The sequence below is a fragment of the Hyperoodon ampullatus genome (assembly GCF_949752795.1).
Source record: "Hyperoodon ampullatus genome assembly, chromosome: 1".
Taxonomy (NCBI): Eukaryota; Metazoa; Chordata; class Mammalia; order Artiodactyla; family Ziphiidae; genus Hyperoodon; species Hyperoodon ampullatus.
The window spans coordinates 44,485,733-44,505,545 of record NC_136914.1 but is presented as its reverse complement, the minus strand read 5'-3'; the positions used below and the strand labels follow the sequence as shown (position 1 = coordinate 44,505,545).

At 37.8% G+C, this 19,813-nt stretch overlaps 1 protein-coding gene across 2 annotated transcripts in view; it reads right to left on the bottom strand.

Annotated features, from left to right (window-relative positions):
* Window positions 1–17,577, bottom strand: part of CFAP299 (cilia and flagella associated protein 299) — a gene marked incomplete at both ends in the record, with an annotated part of 622,955 nt that extends 605,378 nt beyond the window's left edge. For both annotated transcript variants that reach the window (XM_079705346.1, XM_079705347.1), the window contains one exon: window positions 17,467–17,577. In XM_079705346.1, coding sequence (XP_079561472.1) covers window positions 17,467–17,577 — 111 coding nt within the window. The remainder of the gene's footprint in view (window positions 1–17,466) is intronic.
* Window positions 17,578–19,813: the final 2,236 nt, after the last annotated feature.

The window sequence follows — 19,813 nt, the reverse complement described above, 5'->3', positions numbered from 1 at the left end:
GCTAAACACTAAAAGCAAATGCTGAACTCTGTGTAGCAACATGGATACATTTGCCAAGTTAAGGCAAAGCACCAGGCTTTGCACAAGGGTGCTTTGCCTTCTTTCTGACTTGTTCCCCTGCTCACTATTCTTGCTATCCCAGGTTGCTTTAGTGCGAACAACAAAACTGAGCAAATGCCTCCACCTAGTGGAGTTATTATTTAAATGAAAAAACGATGCAGATTTCGGGTTTGATTTACAAAAGTGGAATGATTTGAGTGTAAATTGTCTTAAATACATTACTTAAAGTGAGCTTATGGGAAGAACTCGCAGTGAGCTCTGCTGAGGCTGTGGGGTTCTTCTAGTGGAATATAAGTTGCTCGTGGTCAACAGAGTATTTTACATAATAAAGACCATTAAAAAGTTTCTGTACTAACTTTGTATATGGAATGAATTATGCATTCCTGTGTGCCTTACCTGCGCCACACAGAATCATTTGGATAGTTCTGCACTCACTGACACTCATGTATATTGCAACAAATGACAAGATCAAGTACAAAGTTGAAGTTGTTGCCCCACTTAACCATTACCATGTTTTAACTGGTGGAATTACAAGCCATCTCTCTACTGTAAATGGTCAATAATCTTTAAAGAATTATCTTTAAAGAAACTGAGAAATAAAATACTTTTATTTATTCACATATTTAGCATTTCTGGTGATTTTCATTCCTTTGTGTAGACCTAAGTTTCCTACTAATATATGATTTTCCTTCTACCTAAAAAACTTTAGGGCTTCCCTGGTGGCGCAGTGGTTGAGAGCCCGCCTGCCGATGCAGGGGACACGGGTTCGTGCCCCGGTCTGGGAAGGTCCCACATGCCGCGGAGCGGCTGGGCCCGTGAGCCATGGCCGCTGAGCCTGCACGTCCGGAGCCTGTGCTCCGCAACGGGAGAGGCCACAACAGTGAGAGGCCCGCATACCACAAAAAAAAAAAAAAAAAAAAAAAAAAAAAAAAAAACTTTAACAATTCTTATAGTAAAGGTCTGCTAACAACAAAAGTATCATGGCTTTTGTTTTACTGAAAATAATATTGATTTCACCTTAATTTTTTTCTTCCAGTTTTATTGAGATATAATTGACTTATAGACATCACGAAATGATTACCTTAGTAAGTTTAGTGAACATCTATCATCTCATATAGATACAAAATTAAAGAAATAGAAATATATATTTTTTCCCTTGGGATGAGAACTCTTAGGATTTACTTTCATATATAACATAAAGCAGTGTTAATTATATTTATCATGCTGTACATTAGATCCCTAGTACTTATTTCTGTTATAATTGGCAGTTCAATACCTTTTCACTGCCTTCATTCAATTCCCCCTCCCTCCACAACCCAACCTCTGGTAACCACAAATCTGATGTTTTTCTATGAGTATGTTTGTTTGTTTGTTTTTGAAGTATAATTGACCTAAAACACTAAGTTAGGTCCTATCACACAACATAGTGATTCGATATTTCTATACATTGCAAGATGATCACTGCGATATCTAGTTAACAAATATGTCACCATACAAAGATATTACATAGTTATTGACTATATTGCCCACACTGTACATTTCATACCTGTGACTCATTTACTTCTGTGCAACTGGAAGTTTGTACCTCTTAGTCTCCCTCACCTATTTCTCTCCTCTCTCCAATTCCCTCCCCTTTGGCAACCACCCGTTTGTTCTCTGTATCTCTGACTCTATTTCTGCTTTGTTATATTTGTTCATTTGTTTTGATTTTTTTGATTCTACATATAAGTGAGATCATACAGTATCTGTCTTTCTCTGTCTGACTTATTTTACTAAGCATAATGCCCTGTAGGTCCATCCATGTTTTCAGAAATGGTACAATTCCATTCTTTTTTATGGCTGAATAATATGCTATTGCAACCACATCTTCTTTATCCATTCATCTGTGGATGGGTGCTTAGGTTTCTTCTATATCTTGCCTACTGTAAATAATGCTATGATGAAAATAGGGGTGCATGTCTTTTCAAATTAATGTTTTTCATTTTCTTTCGATAAATACCCAAGAGTAGAACTGCTGGATTGTATGGTAGTTCTGGTTTTAATTTTTTGAGGAATCTCCATACTCTTTTCCACAGTGGCTGCAGCAATTTACATTCCCACCAACAGTACATGAAGGTTCCCTTTTCTCCAGACCCTCGCCAATACCTGTTATTTTTTGTCTTTTTGATAATAGTCATTCTGAAAGTTGTGAGGTGATATCTCATTGTGGTTTTGACTTGCATTTTCCTGATGACTAGTGATATTGAGCATCTTTTCATATACCTCTTGGCCATCTGTATATCTTCTGTGGAAAAATGTCTAATCAGATTCTCTGCCATTTCTTTAATCAGGTTGCTTGGGGGTTTTTTGATGTTGAGCTGCGTGAGTTCTTTGTATATTTTGGATATTAACCCCTTCTCAGATATATCATTTGCAAATATCTTCTCCCATTCAGTACATGGCCTTTTTGTTTTGTTGATAGCTTCCTTTGCTGTGCAAAAGCTTTTTAACTTGATGTAATCCCATTTGTTTATTTCTGCTTTTGTTTTCCTTGCCTGTGGAGAAATATCCAAAAATATATTACCCAGACCAATGTCAAAGAGCACACTGCCTATGCTAGAAGTGTCATGGTTACAGGTCTTACATTGAAGTCTTTAATCCATTTTGAATTTATTTTGGTGTATGGTGTGAGAAGGTAGTCCAGTTTGACCCTTTTGCATACAGCTGTCCAGTTTTCCAACAGCATTTATTAAAGAGGTTGTCTTTTTCCCATTGTATATTCTTGTCTGCTTTGTCAAAGATTAATTTCCCATTAAAGTGTGGGTTCATTTCTGGGCTCTCTATTCTGTTCCATTGATATATGTGCCTGTTTTTGTGCCAGTACCATGTTTTTTTGATTACCATAGCTTTGTATTATAGTTTGAAATCCAGCTTTGTTTCTTTATCAAGATTGTTTTGGATATTTGAAGTCTTCTGTGTTTCCATACAAATCTTAGAATTTGTTCTAGTTCTATGAAAAAAATCCCATTGATATTTTTATAGGGATTGCATTGAATCTGTAGATTGCCTTGGGTAGTATGGTCATTTTAACAATATTAATTCCTCCAATCCATGAGTACTGTGTATCTTTCAATCTGTTTGTGTCACCTTCACTTTTCTTCATCAGTGTCTTAAGTTTTTCCAAGTACAGGTCTTCTACCTCCTTAGTTAGATTTATTCCTAACTATTTTACTCTTTTGATGCAATTGCAAACAGGATTGTTTTCTTAGTTTCCCTTTCTGATAGTTCATTGTTAGCATATAGAAAAGCAACAGGTTTCTGTATATTAATTTTGTATACTGCAACTTTACCAAATCCCTTGATGAGTCCTAGTAGTTTTTTGATGACATCTTTAGGATTTATTATGTATAGTATCATGTCATCTGCAAACAGGGACAATTTTACTCTTCCTTTCCAATTTGGATTCCTTTTATTTCTTTTTCTTCTCTGACTGCTGTGGTTAGGATTTACAATACTATGTTGAACAGAAGTGGCATGTGTGGGCATCCTTGTCTTATTCCTGCTCTTAGAAGAAATGCTTTCAGCCTTCCAATGTTGAGTATGATGTTAACTGTGGGCTTGTCATATATGGCCTTTATTATATTGAGGTATGTTTCCTTTATACCCATTTTGTTGAGAGTTTTTATCATAAATGGATATTGAATTTTGTCAAAAGCTTTTACTTCATCCATCGAAATGATCATATGATTTTCCTTCATCAATTTGTTAATATGGTGTATCACTTTGATTTGTGGATATTGAGCCATCCTTGCATCTCTGGGATAAATCTCACTTGATCATGCTGTATGATCCTTTCAATATATTGTTGAATTCAGTTTGCTAATATTTTGTTGAGGATTTTTGAGGCTATTGGGCTGGAATTTACTTTTTTGGTCTGATTTTGCCTGGTTTTGGTATCTGGGTGATGCTGGCTTTGTAGAATGGGTTTGGAAGCATTACTTCTGCCTTAATTTTTTGAAGTGTTTGAAAGGTATAGGTGTTAACTCTTCTCTAAATATTTAGTAGAATTCACCTGAGAAGGCATCTGGTCCTGGGCTTTTGTTTGTTGGGAGTTTATTACTGATTCAATTTCATTACTGGTAATTGGTCTGTTCATATTTTCTATTTCTTCCTGGTTCAGTTTTAGGACATTGTACATTTCTAGGAATTTGTCCATTTCTTCTAGGTTGTCCATTTTATTGGCATATAGGTGTTCATAGTAGTCTCTTATGATCCTTTGTATTTTTGTGGTGTCAGTTGTTTCTCCTTTTTCATTTCTGATTTTATTTGTTTGGGCCCTCTCTCTTTTTTCTTTGATGAGACTGGCTAAAGGTTTATCAACTTTGTTTATCTTTTCAAAGAAACAGCTCCTAGCTTCACTGATCTTTTCTATTGTTTTTCTAGTCTCTACATCATTTATTTCTGCTCTGATCTTTATGATTTCTTTCTATTTACTCACTTTGGGTTATGTTTGTTCTTCTTTTTCTAGTTCCTATAGGTGTAAGGTTAGGTTGTTTATTTGACATTTTTCTTGTTTCTTGTAAACCTTCTTTCATTATACACTTCCCTATTAGACCTGCTTTTGCTTCATCCCCTAGATTTTGGATTGTTGGGTTTTCTTTTTCATTTTCCTCCAGGAATTTTTTAAAATTTTCTCTTTGATTTCTTCAGTGATTTCACCTTAATTTTTGAAAGACATTTTTGCTGGATTAGTGTTCCAGGCTGACTTTTTTACCTTCCAGAACTTTAGAGATGTCATCCCATTGTCCCATGACTTGTATTATTTCTGATGAGAAGTTCAATCTTTCCTGTCTGAACTCATCGTTGCATTCCTATGATAAATCACACTACTTAAGAGTAGTACTTAGTAGTCTCTGATCTATTATTTCTTAATATAGTCCTAGATTCATTTTTCACTTCTTTTCCTCCAGTTCATAAGTAAAATTAGTCTTTAGCTTTCCATTTTGTGCTATCCTTCTCTAGATTGATGTCAGGGTTACACAAGTCCTATAAAATGGTTTAAGAAAATTACATGCTCTTACTTTCATTAATTTGTAATTATATAAGTCAGACATAAATACATTCTCCTTGTGAAAAGATTAACATGTGGCAGATGCAGTGAATTTGTATTCTGTCAACTTAGCTAAGCTGGAGCTTTGTTTCCATAATTTTTCTTCCTTAGATAGTTACAGGTTAGATTGGGCCACAAGAGACATTTGCAATAGATTTGGAAGACAGACAAGGAGAAGCCATATTGTTCTAGCTCTTATAGAAGTTTCTCCTGTACCTCCTCCAACTCCTGGGCCAAGTGCATGAGTATGTTAAGCTCTGTGACTAAAGGTGTCAGCTTCTTCTGCAGATCTCTTCTACCATCAAAGTTGGAGGTGTGAAAGAGGTGAGGGCCTGATCCAAGTTCCAGTTTGTCCTTATGAATTCTAGCTCATCCTTGCAGGTCTGTTTGCCCTTGTTTCCCACAATTCTCATGTACGTTTCCTTCCTGGCTGTCTGTCCTAGTGACTTCAGGTTCCAGCACCAGATACCAAAGAAACAGCCTTTCATTGACCATTTAAACAGTTCTCATAATTGTGTAGCAGCAAATCTCTAGAAAAAAGTAAATACATGTGACACACATATATCTACATCTACATCTACATATATATGTACGTGTGTGTGTTCTGCTTCTCTGACTGAACCCTGAATGAGTCACAATTAGCTACTGGCAATGGTTCCAGAGGAATAGAAATTTAAGGGTGGGTTCTCTGAATTGGTTCTAGGTTACCTAGAATTGGTTCTCTGATCTTATTAAAAGTATTACAAGCCCTGTTTACAGTAGAAAAGATTATACTGTAGTCAGTGAAATTCAGAGGTCAAGTTATTTATCACCTTTAGAGACGTGCAAGGAAAACAGAGCTTTAGGTAACCAAGTGTTTGCTGCCAGAGGACAATTTAGTGGCAATAAGAAACATAACGGTATTGGTTGCTTCCAAGTCTGTTGAAGGCCTTGGGAAAAGAAAATGAGAAGCTCACGGTTTGGGGATTAGCCAGCCATTTGGTGGCAGTTTAGTTACACAAGACTACCCACATTATGAAAGGGTAAAATATTTGACATAGTTTCATGATTTTTAAAAGCTTTTTTCCATAAAGATATTATGCCATATATGCACAACTTTTCATATAATTATTATTTTTTTAGTGTCCATAAAAGAATTACCTGTTTGTTAAATTTGCACATTTTTCTGTTGGATTTTTTTTATTTACTATTGATTTATAAAGCTATATTCTATACAGCAAGTCCTTGTTGAGTATACATTTTGCAAATATTTATTCTCAGATAGTTGCTTATCTTTTGATTTATGATATATTTTGTCATACAGAGTTTAAAAATTTTGGCAAGGAAATTGTATATGAAAGCTTAATAAAATACACAGAAAAACTGCATCAGTGCATTTAATAGAGAAAAGAAAGCTTGAAAATAAACAGCTAACCATTTAACTAGAGAAAGAATAACAAAATACACCAAAATGATATAGAAGTAAAGAATTAATAAAAACAACTGAACGAATTGTTCATTTCATTATGAAAATGAATAAAATAGAAATTAAAATATACAAATCCAGTCAGCTTTAATTGTCTAATGAAAGCCAAGAGCTTATTCTGTTTTTTTTTTAATTGAAGTATAGTTGATTTCAAGAGCTTCTTATTTTTTTTTTTTTTTAATATTTACTTATTTATTTATTCGGCTGCACTGGGCCTTAGTTGTGGAACACAGGATCTTCATTGCAGTACATGGGATCTTTAGTTGTGGCATGTGGTATCTTTAGGTGTGGCATGCAGGATCTTTAGTTGTGGCATGTCGATCTAGTTCCTTGACCAGGGATCAAACCCAAGCCCCCTGCACTGGGAGCACAAAGTCTTAGCCACTGGACCACCAGGGAAGTCCCTCAAGAGCTTATTCTTCTAAAAGAACAATAAAATAGGTAACATTTGGCAAGATTTATGGCGGAAAAGAAGGAATACGCAAACAATTTTAGAAATCAGAAAAGAGTTATAACAACAGATAAAAGAAAACTACATACAAGTTTATAGTAATAATTTGAAAATCTGTGTAAAAATATATGAAGCATTTGCTCAACTTATGAATTCAGAAGAGATCTGTCGGTGGTTTTATGAGTGCTTGATTTTTCCCCAAAAAAGTCTTCATTTTGCATTCCCATTTGAATATTAGTTTATTTAGTCAGAGTCCAGGCAGGAAATAGATGATGTACTTAAATGGAGAAACTGAAGGAAACTGAATGGCTGAGTTAATTTACAAAGGTATTCACCAGGTTAAGAGAAAACCAAGTGGGACAATGAAATACCCTGCAGCTAGCAACAACAGTAAGCTACTGTATAAGTAGCCATTAACCTATGCAAATGAGGTAAGGGGAGGGAGCAACTAATAGGACACAGGGAGATGGCTGTAGGGCAGTGTTATCAGACCCTGAGTTTTGGCTTGGTGGAAGAAAATATCGACTGCTAACCTGCAGCACAGTATGGAAGGAGTCTGAAAAAAAATGCCCAGCCTCCTGGCTTCTAATTTCTTACTGGTGCCTCTTTTTTTTTATTTTATTTTATTTTTTTTGCGGTATGTGGGCCTCTCACTGTTGTGGCCTCTCCCGTTGCGGAGCACAGGCTCCGGACACGCAGGCTCAATGGCCATGGCTCATGGGCCAAGCCGCTCCGCGGCATGTGGGATCCTCCCAGACCGGGGCACGAACCCGTGTCCCCTGCATCGGCAGGCGGACTCCCAACCACTGCGCCACCAGGGAAGCCCCTTACTGGTGCCTCTTATTGGCTGAACCCAACTGGCCAAATGTAAAGAGAGTCCAGTTGAAGTAGTCAACAGAAATCAACCTCTTGGGGCACACAGCACAGAGCACGTTGGGGTAGGATAGAACTCAAGGTAAGACAGAATCTCGGGGGTCAAACAGGGACAGAATATAGCCAGGGACAGAATTCTAGGCTCAAAGTAAAATTTCCTAAGAAGTTTAAAGATATTACTCCATTTTCTTCTAGGAATCACTATTAGGAATTCAAAGTCTAGGATCAAGCCGATTCCCATTTACAGGTTATTTGCTGACACTCTGAATTATTTTTTAAATTGTGGTAAAATATACATGACATAAAACTAACCATTTTAAGTGTACAGTACAGTGGTATTGAGTACATTCATGTTATTGTGACATTATCATCACTACCATCCATCACCACAACTCTTTTTATCTTACAAAACTGAAACTATGTGCCAGTTAAACAATAGCTCCCCATCTTCCCTTCCCCCAAGACCCTGGCAATGACCATTCTACTTTCTGTCTCCGTGAATTTGACTACCCTAGGCACCTCATATAAGTGGAATTACACAGTGTTTGTCTTTTTGTGGCTACTTATTTTGCTTAGAATAATGTCCTCAAGACTTCCATGTTGTAGCATGTTTCAGAATTTCCTTCATTTTAAAGGCTTAATAATATTCCATTGTAGATATATACCACATTCTGTTTATGCATTCATCCATCAGTAGACACTTGGGTTGCTTCTACCTTTGGCAATTGTGAATAATGCTACTATCAACATGAGTATACAAATATCTGTTCAAGTTCCTGCTTTCAATTCTTTTGGCTACATAGTATCCAGAAATGGAATTTCTAGATCATATGGTAATTTTCCTTCTAATTTTTTGAGGAGCTGCCATACTATTTCCACAATGGCTGCACATTTTTACATTCCCACCAGCAGTGTACAGTGTTCCAGTCTCTCCACATCCTCACCAACACTTGTCATTTTCTACTTTTTTTTTTGATAATAGCTATCCTAATGGGTGTGAAGTGATATGCCGTTGTGGTTTTGACTTGCATTTCCCTAATGATTAATGATGTTGATGACACCTTTTTATGTGCTTATTGGTCACTTGTGTACGTTCTTCAGAGAAACATCTTTTCAAGTTATTTGCCCAATTTTTAATTGGATTATTTGCTTTTGTGTTGTTCAACTGTAGTTTTTTCCATATTCTGGATATTAACCCCTATCAGATATATAATTTGCAAATATTTCCTCCCATTCTATGGGTTACCTTTTGACTCTATTGATGGTGTCTTTCAATACACAAAAGTTTTTAATTTTGATGTCATGTAATTTGAATCATTTTTGAACTATCATTTTATTCTCAGAGTTCTGTAATTCTACCACTATCTGCCAAGGTGTGGATCTTTTTCATTCATCTTACTAAGCAACTGATTATACAATGGGCACTTACAATCTTGCACTTATCTCCAACATAGAGAATTTCTGTTGTTGTTTGTTATTTCCTTGATTATTTTATCCCCCTCATTTTCTGTATAATTTCTTTCTGGAATGTCTATTAGATAAACATTGAGCCTCCTGGAATTATTTATTCATACTTTTCTTCATATAATTCTTATTTTCCTCATTTTTTTCTTACTGCATTCTGGGTAATTACAGAAACTTTAACTTCCAGATCATTAAATTGTCCTTTAAAAGTGACATTGTCCTTCCATTAGTTACCTCTTTTAAAAATGTCATCAAGTTTTTAATATCTAAGAATTCTTTCTTGCTCTCTGATTGCTCCCTTTTCATACCAGTCTATTATTTTGCTTACAGACTTCATATTATACATATTAAAATGCCTGTAAGGTAGAAAATTGGAATTTATTTAAAGTTGCCTCAAGGTTTTGAGTGTTTCGTTTTGTCTGACATTACTTGTTCTCCTTATTCATCTTAGGCCCTCTCTTCCATGCTCTTGTGTTCCCTCAAACATCTGGGAATACATAGTTATGAATAGAGAACTGCGTAATTAGCAAAGTCATTAGCATGGATTCCCTCTATAGTCGTACAGATCTGATTCCCTAACTGGTTTCTCCTCTGAATAGATGAACTGAGGTAGTTATGTGTAAAAGAGCAGAGTATAGAAATGTACAGACTCCACTTGAGGATGCAGACATGAAGAAGGAAGGCGGTCTGGGGTAAATCCCACCCTTTCCAACCTAATTACCAAAATAAAAAGGACTTGATAACAAGTGTAATTCTCTCCAGATTTTCTTCTCCTCTCCAACATCTATTCTGGACTTCTAGCACTATCTAGCTACTTCACACTTAGTTTTGATTATCTCTCAAGCCCCTTTACCTGCTCCAGGACTCCTTGCTAGGCACTTTTTTTAGAGAGCAGTTCTCTCATTTATCCTTGGGTTAAGCATTGTAGGTATATGCTCGGGATAGGATACACCTCTGGCTTAGCTAATGCAGAATTAACTTCTTTAATCAATTATAGGTTCTCTCTTGCTCTTTGTATTATTGTTACCTCTGACTTTTCTCTAAATCTGCTTTACCTTCCCAACAGTGTTCTTATTTATTCATTTTGGGCTATGGTTTTCTCTATCTTGTCAATCTCTAACTTAGCAGAAATAAGCACAATTTCTGATCCTGTAGAGTAGCATCATTTCATGTCTCCTAGTGCTATTATAGATTTATTCTATCTCATATTTACAAGGAAATTGGATAGACAGATGACGGGTAGGAAGGAAAGGAAGGAGGGAGGAAGTGGGGAGAGTGAGAGGGAGGGAGGGAAGGAAGGAAGCAAGCAAGCAAGCAAGGAAGGAAGCAAGCTTGATTATATCCAGGGCTCTACAAGTCCACAGTGTCTACTTCAGCCACAACTTTTTCTTTTTTTAATATAGCTAAAAAGCTTCAGAAAAAATCTTCTTGCCTCTAGTTGTAAAACAATCCAATCCATCCTTCCAATGGAAGACTGAATGATTAAACCAGAAAGTGTCCATTGGATTTAGTGACACATCCCTCACTTGTCACCATGGCAAGAACAATTTCTATTGAATGTGAAGATGGGAGCCAGCTAGCAGTGGGTTGAAAAACGGAAGATGGAGGAAATGAAGATCAAGGATTTTACAATTCATTCAAAAAGGATAACTGTAAAAAAGGAAGAAAAGACAGATATGGAGGGGAGAATGGGAGATACCTCATTGAGCACAGAAGGGACTGTTGGAATTAAAGGTGAGAGGAGCTAATCAATAGAGGTAGTTCCCTAAATACATGAAGCGAAAGGGTAGAGAATGCAAGTGACCATCATCGATCAAGCCTATTAATTGCAAACAGCAGGGTTTACTGTAGTCAGTCCAAGCATAAAAAGGAATTATTAAAATACAATAGCTCAAAAGGTCCCTGGGAAAGTGAAATTTGAAGGCTACACAGCCAGAAACAATACTCTAAGCCATACAAACTATTTCAGCAAATATCCCTCACTGCTGCCACTGAAAACATATACTGCAACTCACCATGTTGACCTAGGACATTACACGCCCGAACTTCTGCCACTGCATCAACTGAAAGTCAAGAGCCTCAACCACCTCATTCAATACAAAATAGATTCTAAATGGTGCTTTCTTCCTCATGTCACTCTTTTCCTATACAGCAGTCTCATGTAGGTGTATATGATTGGCAGTGCCTAAGTCACACAAAGATATACTAGCAGCAAGGAAAACTGAGAAAATGAATTTCTGCCTCTACCTTAGGGAGGTGGGACGCAGAGTTGGGAAAATTCCCAAAACATTATAATGATAATGGGTGTTCAAATGCCAGATTCAGTATATTCAGAAAGGCACCATGCATGGTAGACACCATTAACACAGGTGGGAAGGAAGAGAGGATGGGCAGAAATTAAGGTGGTTTTATAAGTTTCATGGTAGAAAACTGAAGAGAGTTCCAGCCTGATTGACTCTTTTTGTTGATTTGGAGAGATGAAGTCATCCACTAAGAGCCTGAAGAGAGGAAAGAAAGTTTGAAAAACAAGCTGGGGGCGGGGGCGGGGGGGAATCAAGGAAGAGCAATAGGCAATTCGCAAAAGAAATGCAAATGGCCAGGAAAAATTTAAAAGATGGTCAACCTCACTAATAATCAGAGAAATTAAAATTAAAACAAAGAGTTTTTTTTCACCATATGATTTGACAAAAAATAAAACGGTTGACAATATCAAGTGCTGGTGACTGTCTGAGAGAAAAGGTGTCTCATACATGCCGGTGGGAGAGTAAATGACTACTCTGGAGGGCACTTTGACCATGTTTATTATGACCCATCAATTCTACTTTTTGATACATTTACAACTGCACACAAAGAGGATGTACAAAAGACGCTCATTTCACTGTTGTTTGGGATATTGCAATAAGGAAAATGAACTTCCAAAGGACCAACCTAAGTAAACAATGGATTCAATGTAGCAACTTATAAAGAATAGGAAGATCTAGATAGAGTGACATTAAACGGTCTCCAAGATTTAATGTCGATTTTTTTTGTTACAGGAAGATATAAATATTACCTTTTGTGTAGAAAATATAAATGAAGAATAATATATATATTTACATATAATGAAAATATTTATGTAGTATAATAATGAAGCCCATGTGCCCTGGAGCCTGTGCTCTACAACAGGAGAAGCCACGGCAATGAGAAGCCCCCGCCCTCCGCAACTAGAGAAAGCCAGTGTGCAGCAACGAAGAACCAACGCAGCCATAAATAAATAAATAAATAAATAAAATTTATTAAATATATATATATATATTTTTGAAGACTACTCAGATGTATGCAAGAAGAATAAAGATACTGGGGTAAACTTCAGCCCTCGCTGCTGCAGCTTGACTCAGAACCACACAAATACCATCTCCTACCTCTACTTCCTAGTCTAGATTCCCCTCACCCTCAGCTAACACCTCTACTGGTCTTGGTAGCATATCAAGTGGTGTGAGCCAGACCCTCATTCCTGAGGGCTCTGAACCCCTGGTCACCATGCCCTTTTCAAGTCTGGGTTGCTGCCCTTGTACATTTACCACCACAACTAAGAAAGAGATTACCAAGAGGCATCCAAGTGAGTCACCAGAATTCCAAACACATTCCTTCATGACTGATTTTATAAGTCCTAACTTTTCCTGACAGTAAAGCTCAATTATGCTTGCCGAGATGGTGACTCTCTTCTTGCCTCCTGATTCCTAGACAAGTACCCTGAAGATTCCAGGCAAGAGTTATAACTTCTAATTCAACTGACTCTCACCAAGTCACCTGATGGCATGTTCCCCCATTTAGTACCAAGACAATTAACCCACGGAGCCCCCAGTGAGGAAAGAAAGTCCAAATTCTTTGGGTTAGGTGCTTTAACCTCTTAGTTCCCAGAAAAAGGAAACAAAGCTCAGTGCAAAGATCTTGGATGCTAAGTATATGCTGTATCATGGTGGATGGCACCCATTCTCTGAAACTATCCTCTCCAAATTGGCACTTCATTTATGCTTTTAACAACCCATTCCAATGATCTATCTGCTGGCAGCTCTGAATGTTTCTGAATATATTATTAAAAGTGAACCACATGCTCAGGTCCTTACTCCCACAGCTCCTCTGTTGTAGCCTAGGTCCCTAGTCTGACACAGTGGTAAATAGGACCCTGTGCCTGTGGATGAAATAGTCATTCCATAAGACACCATCTATAGATGCTATGCAATTCCCATCAAGATTTTAATAACATTTTTTTTTTACAGAAGTAGAAAAAAAATCCTAAAATTTATATGGAACTACAAAAGACCCCAAACAGTCAAAGTAATCTTGGAAAAGAACAACAAACTGGGAGGCATCACAATTCCTGATTTCAAGCTATATTAGGAAATCATAGTAATCAAAATAGTATGGTAATGGTATAAAACAGACACATAGACCAATGGAACATAATTGAGAGCCCAGAAATAAACCCATGCATATGGTCAACTAACATTTGACAAGGGAACCAAGAATACTCAGTAGAGAAAAGACAGTCTTTTCCATAAGCGGTGCTAGGAAAATTTGATAGTCACATGTAAAATAATGAAACTAGACGCAAATCTTACATGACTTACAAAAATTAACTTGAAATGGATTAAAGACTTAAATGTAAAACCTGAAACCATAAAACTCATAGAAGAAAACAGGAAAAAAGCTCATTGAAGGGTCTAGGCAATGATTTTTTGGATTTGACGCCAAAAGCATAAGCAACAAAATCAAAAGTAAATAAATGGGACTACATCAAACTAAAAAGTTTCTGCAGAGCAAAATAATCAACAAAATGAAAAGGCCACTTATGGAATGGAAATCATATATCTGATAAGGAGTTAAAATCCAAAATATATAAAAAAGAAAAACTCATACAACTCAATAGCAGAAAAATAAACAATCTAATTTAAAAATGGACAAAGAACCTGAATAGACATATTGTCCCAAGAAGATATTCAAATGGCCAACAGGTACATGACAAGGTGCTCAACATCACTAATCAGTAGGGTGAAAATCAAAATCACAATGAGATACTACCACAGCCTGTTAGAATGGCTATCATCAAAAAAACAAGAGATAACAAATGCTAGTGAGGATATGGAGAAAAGGAAATGCTTGCAGCCACTATGGAAAACAATATGAAGTTCCTCAAAAAATTACAAAGAGAACTACCATACAAGCCAGCAATTCCACTTCTGGGAATACATCCATAGGAAACAGAAACACTATGTTGAAGAGATATCTGCACCCCCATGTTCATTATAGCATTATTTACAACTGCCAAGACATGGAAACAACAACAAAAGAGTCCATCAACAGATCAATGTATAAAGAAAAGTGGTGTACCATTCAGCGATACTGAATACTATTCAGCCATGAAAAAGAAGGAAATTCTGCCATCATCAATGACATGGATGGACCTTGAGGACATTATGCTAAGTGAAATAAGTCAGACTAAGAAAGACAAATACTGTATCTCACTTATATGTGGAATCTAAAAACAAACAAACAAACACGCAAAAAAACAAACTCAAAGAGATCAGATATGTGGTTACCAGAAGAAGGGATTGGATGCCCGTGATCAAAAGGTACAAACTTCCAGGTATAAATTAGGACTGGAGATGTAATGCACAACCTGATGACTACAGCTACCACTGCTGGGTGGTAGAGCTGAACGTTGCCAAGAGAGTAAATCCTAAAAGTTCTCATCACAAGGAAAACACCATTTTTTCTTTTTTTTCGCTTTCATCTACATGAGATGACAGATGTTAACTAAACTTATTGTGGTAATCATTTTGCAAAATATGTAAGTTAAGTCATTATGCTCTATACCTTAAACTTAGGCAGTGCTATATGTCAATGAGATCTCAATAAAGCCAAGAGAAAAAAATATTCCATTAGGTAGCAGAGCAGTATTATGACTATAGCCAGAAGAGGCAAACCCATTACTACCAAATGTGGCTGTTCCTATCACACTGAATTGCTGACCCTTCCAAAGTTGAAGGGGCCCAATGCTTTTAGTTGCCACCAAGTGGCTAGTTGGTTCCCTTGAAAAATGGTGCTATATCGGAGGCATTCGACTTGCTTGCTGACAGTCGAATGCCTGTCATCCAAGTTGGACATTCTGAGGTAGCGGTAGCTACATCAGCCTTGGCAAGTGGGAGCCCACCCTATTGGGCCCATGTGTAGCCTCCATCTTCCTCCCTGTGCCCATCATGCCAGTGCTAAGGTGGCCAATGAAAGAGGCTGGCTGACAGCAACTGTCTTAACCAATGCCAAATTTAATAGTAAATTTCTTTACCTTTCACCTAAACATGGTCATCATTTCCCATTTTGCAGACCTTTAAAATTCTGATTGATGAAACACAAAGTATTAATTTCTCGCTCCTAATCAACGTTAATGCTTTTAGTTTCTAATTCACATGAAAAAAAAAACCTCTGCCTTTAAAAAAATTGAAACCCTTCTTAAGAATATCAAGCTTAAGCTTGGCAATTTTCCACAAGTGCTACAAAGATGATTATAGCCTATTGGGATATTTATTGTCTATATTTCATTCTTGTTTATTTAGATATTCAAAACCTTAGATGCAAACATTGTTTGGCACCACTACTATTTCCCCTTCATTGCAGTGACTTCCATGCAAGGCATAAAACGGAACCTTCATGATTTTAAACATGTTATCTGTATAAAATATTAAAAAGCTTGTTTCTGAAATCAGAAGATATGTTGGAAATACCACCTGGCTTTTTTTAACAGTTAATTCCAGAAAGATCAAATTATCTGTCGAAGGTCACACAACTTGTTCTTAGCAGAGATAGGACTAAAATTAGATGATTCTAGTTCCTTAAAATTATGTTCCTATCTAGAACATGAATGTGTTTTGGAGGATAAGCACTTTTCAGACCTTGGAATCCACACTGAAGTAAAATCTCACTTTGAACACGATCATTGGAGTCCAAAAAGTTCAGTCCCCTAAATGGATGAATCACGTGGTTGCGCATAAGGAGTTTGGGGATTGGCTGCAGGATACAAATCCTTCTCAGACTCAGGTGTGGTGTGACCCCAAACAGAGGCCCTTGTTCTTTCTGGCCTAAATAGAGAGGGGCAATTGGCGGCTCTGTGGCATGGTTCCAGGGCAGGAGAATCGAAGTCAGTGCCCATTTAGTCGGCCTGGTCTGGGAATACGCCAGGGCTCTAGGGACCACCGTCCACCTCCTGCTTCTCAGGACCCGTAGTCTATTATTTTCCCCGCTCAACTTGGTTCTCCCCGAAGAGCACAAGAACTCCATCCCTCCGCGGCCCCCCCGCCCCCTACCAGCTTCCCACCCATCCTCACACCTTTAAGAAGCAGGTCGGAGGATGGCTGCTGAGAGGAAGACAGTAGCCAATCCCAATTACGTCCGATTTTGCTGTGTTGCAGGATTTTTTTTTTTTTAACTATCAACAATAGTTGTGAACAATCAACTCGATAAAAATAAATCAGCTCATGCCTGCAATGCCAGGGAGCTGTAATGTGTACCCGTAATTAAAGGGCTTTCTGAGTCAACTAGCTTGGGGTGGAAGTTCATGGAACCAAATGCCCAGTATATACTAGAAACACCTGGAAGGATACTGTCTTCTGTTCTTTAGTACAAACTGGCAAAGGAGAGAGAAACAGTGTCAGACCTGAATTGCAGCCCCCAGAAGGATCTCAGCGGGCCTCGGAATCCAGCCCTGTTCCTCAAAGGCGCAGGACTTTGAAAGGGGCACGGGCCAGGAGGGGGGCGACGGAGGCCGCCGTACAGACATTCCAGGCCCCGCAACGAGTGTACGTGCGCGCGCGTGCGCGCGTGCGCGCGCACGCGGCTCTGTGCCGGGTCACGGACGCCAGGGGCCCAAATTCCGTACGGACCCAGGCCCCGCCGTACAGCAGTCGGGAAACTACAGGGCCTGCCGTTCCCGCGGTCCACCGCCAGGGGGCGAACACCCCACGACGCGGGGGCTCGGGAGGGACCGAGGAACGCGAAGCTGTGGCCACCCTGCGGGGCTGCCGCCCTTACCTGCAGGTAGTACAAGTCCAGTGTAGTGATCTGCGAGTCCAAGAAATCTTCATAGGTGTTGAATTGAGTGACTATATTGTCCACGGTGGTCGACCCCTCTTCCTGATCCATTGCGATTGCCTTGGTCGGAGCGTCCCCAGCAACGGAGGCGGGGGGGCAGGGTCAGAAGGTTCCACCCACTTCGTCCCTTCCAATCAGTTGGGAACCGGTGCGGAGCTTTGGACGTTAATCCCACCCCCGTGTCTTGCTAACGTTTCAGGCTTCATTCTAACTCCTAGGAACGCCGTCTCAAATTACCCACTCCAAGTTTAGGTCTGACACCGTCAACTGACTCGGACTTCGGCGAAACATGCAGCCACGGGAGAGATGCAAATTGCAATCCAAAATTTAAAAGAATATGTAGACAAAATACTATAGATCAGCGCTTCTAATCTTGTTCTAAAACAGTGCTGTGAAAAACAAAAATTTCAGGGTTAGTTCTCAAGTAACTGAAGATCCATTTTTGCAGGGAGAGTATCTCAAAACAAGTTTCTGGAAATGGTCTTGTGAACAAATCCGACAACAAGATACATTAATGATTGTGTTATTTCAAAAATTTTGGATACAAGGAAGAATTTGGGAATTTCCCAAAGGAAAGAAACTTAACGAAATATCTTTGAAGACCTCTTTTGGCCCCAAGTGCTTGTTTTTAATTTTTTTTTTCTTTTTACTTTTTAAGTTTCAGTAAGCACACAATGAAAGACCTTGGCTTGTTGAAGCTGCCTTTTTCAAAGGGTACAATATCTGTGGAAACTTAGACAGTAAAGGTTTTTACTAAAGACTTTCCCTTTAGAACAGCTTTGCATTTTTAAAACATGGATTTAAAGTAATCCAACCTGGCAACTGGCAAAACTTTTCAGAATCCATTTTTGGATTTTAACGTTCTACAAATCGTCCTTAGGAATTAACACATAGTACAACACTTGAGCCTGAGGTAGTTGCTCTCTAAGTACTTATTGAATTGATTTTGAAGATTTTCATAGAAGTGCAAAAATATTTTTTAATGAAAACATCTGGTAAGATACTTCACCTTGAGTTAGCTTTCTTAATTTAAAAAGTCATCTCAAAATTAGGATGTCATGAATGTACAAATTTTAAGTGATGTAAACAATAATCTCTAGGATATTACTGACTTGTCTTTTAATTAATATATTCTGAAATGTTTTAAAAGGCACTTTGGACATTATTTTTAAATGCAATGTAATCATTTAATTTAGGAGAACAGAAAGAAAGGAGAGAGAAACCCTGGACACATAATAACAACAACATTAATAATAATAATACCATTTATTGAGTGCACCCTGCATACCAGGCACTGTCCTAAGTGTCAACAATGAATTACATCTTTAACTAGTATTTATGCTAAAATTAACAACCACCACTTTGATATCATCTAATCTAAAAAGATTTTCATATCTAAAAAGACTTGAAAATTCAAACAGCCCAAGGATGAGAAGAAATCCATGTGACTTAAGACATTCTAATTGATAAGGGACATGGGTCTCAGTATTCTCAATTATCCAGAGAGTTCTATAAATGCCTTTTGAAAGAGGCATTATTCTGGATGAACTGAGCATAAGGAAAGGCTTAGAAAAGTTCATCCGACAGTTGTGAGGGATCCAGTAAGGAGAGCAGAGGAAAGGAAGCTGACTAAGGAGGAAAACTGGTAGGGAGGCTTTGAGTGCTTGGATGAATCGCTTGCAGAGATAGTAATCGTGGAAGAAGAGAGGGTAAAATGAAAATGACTGTGAGTGATGATCACGTACCACTGAACAAAACGTGTCTTACTCTTAAAGCCTCCAGAGTGCTTATATTTATTATATTAGCTTTGAAGTCCTCCTCCATCACAATCTCATTGCCTTCGAGAAACTATAAAGCATCTAGGGAAACTTTGGGTTCATTAAACTATGGCAGTTTGATTACAAGGACCTATATGTTAGTAAAATGTGAGGTTATTGTTTGCCTGTATATCGTTCTATTATCTAGTATCCATTGTGACTATGCATTTTCAATGAAAACCTCATTAAATCAACAGCTCTTTGATGAAGTAATCTCTGAAACATCTAAACTTAAACAATCATGAAAGTATTTTCAGTCATTGAATCTAGTAATGTGTTCCAACTCAAAACACTGAGGGTGATTTTCAACAAATTAGTTTCTCTATGAATAGTGAAAGAAAAAATGAAAATGTGTAAACATAGGCTTGGTTCCCACAGAAAGGCTTGCATGATAGTAGGCCTAATTCAATTGTATTTTGCTTAACTTTCAATTTAGTTCAAAAGCAGTTTCAAACCTGTACCTGAGAAAT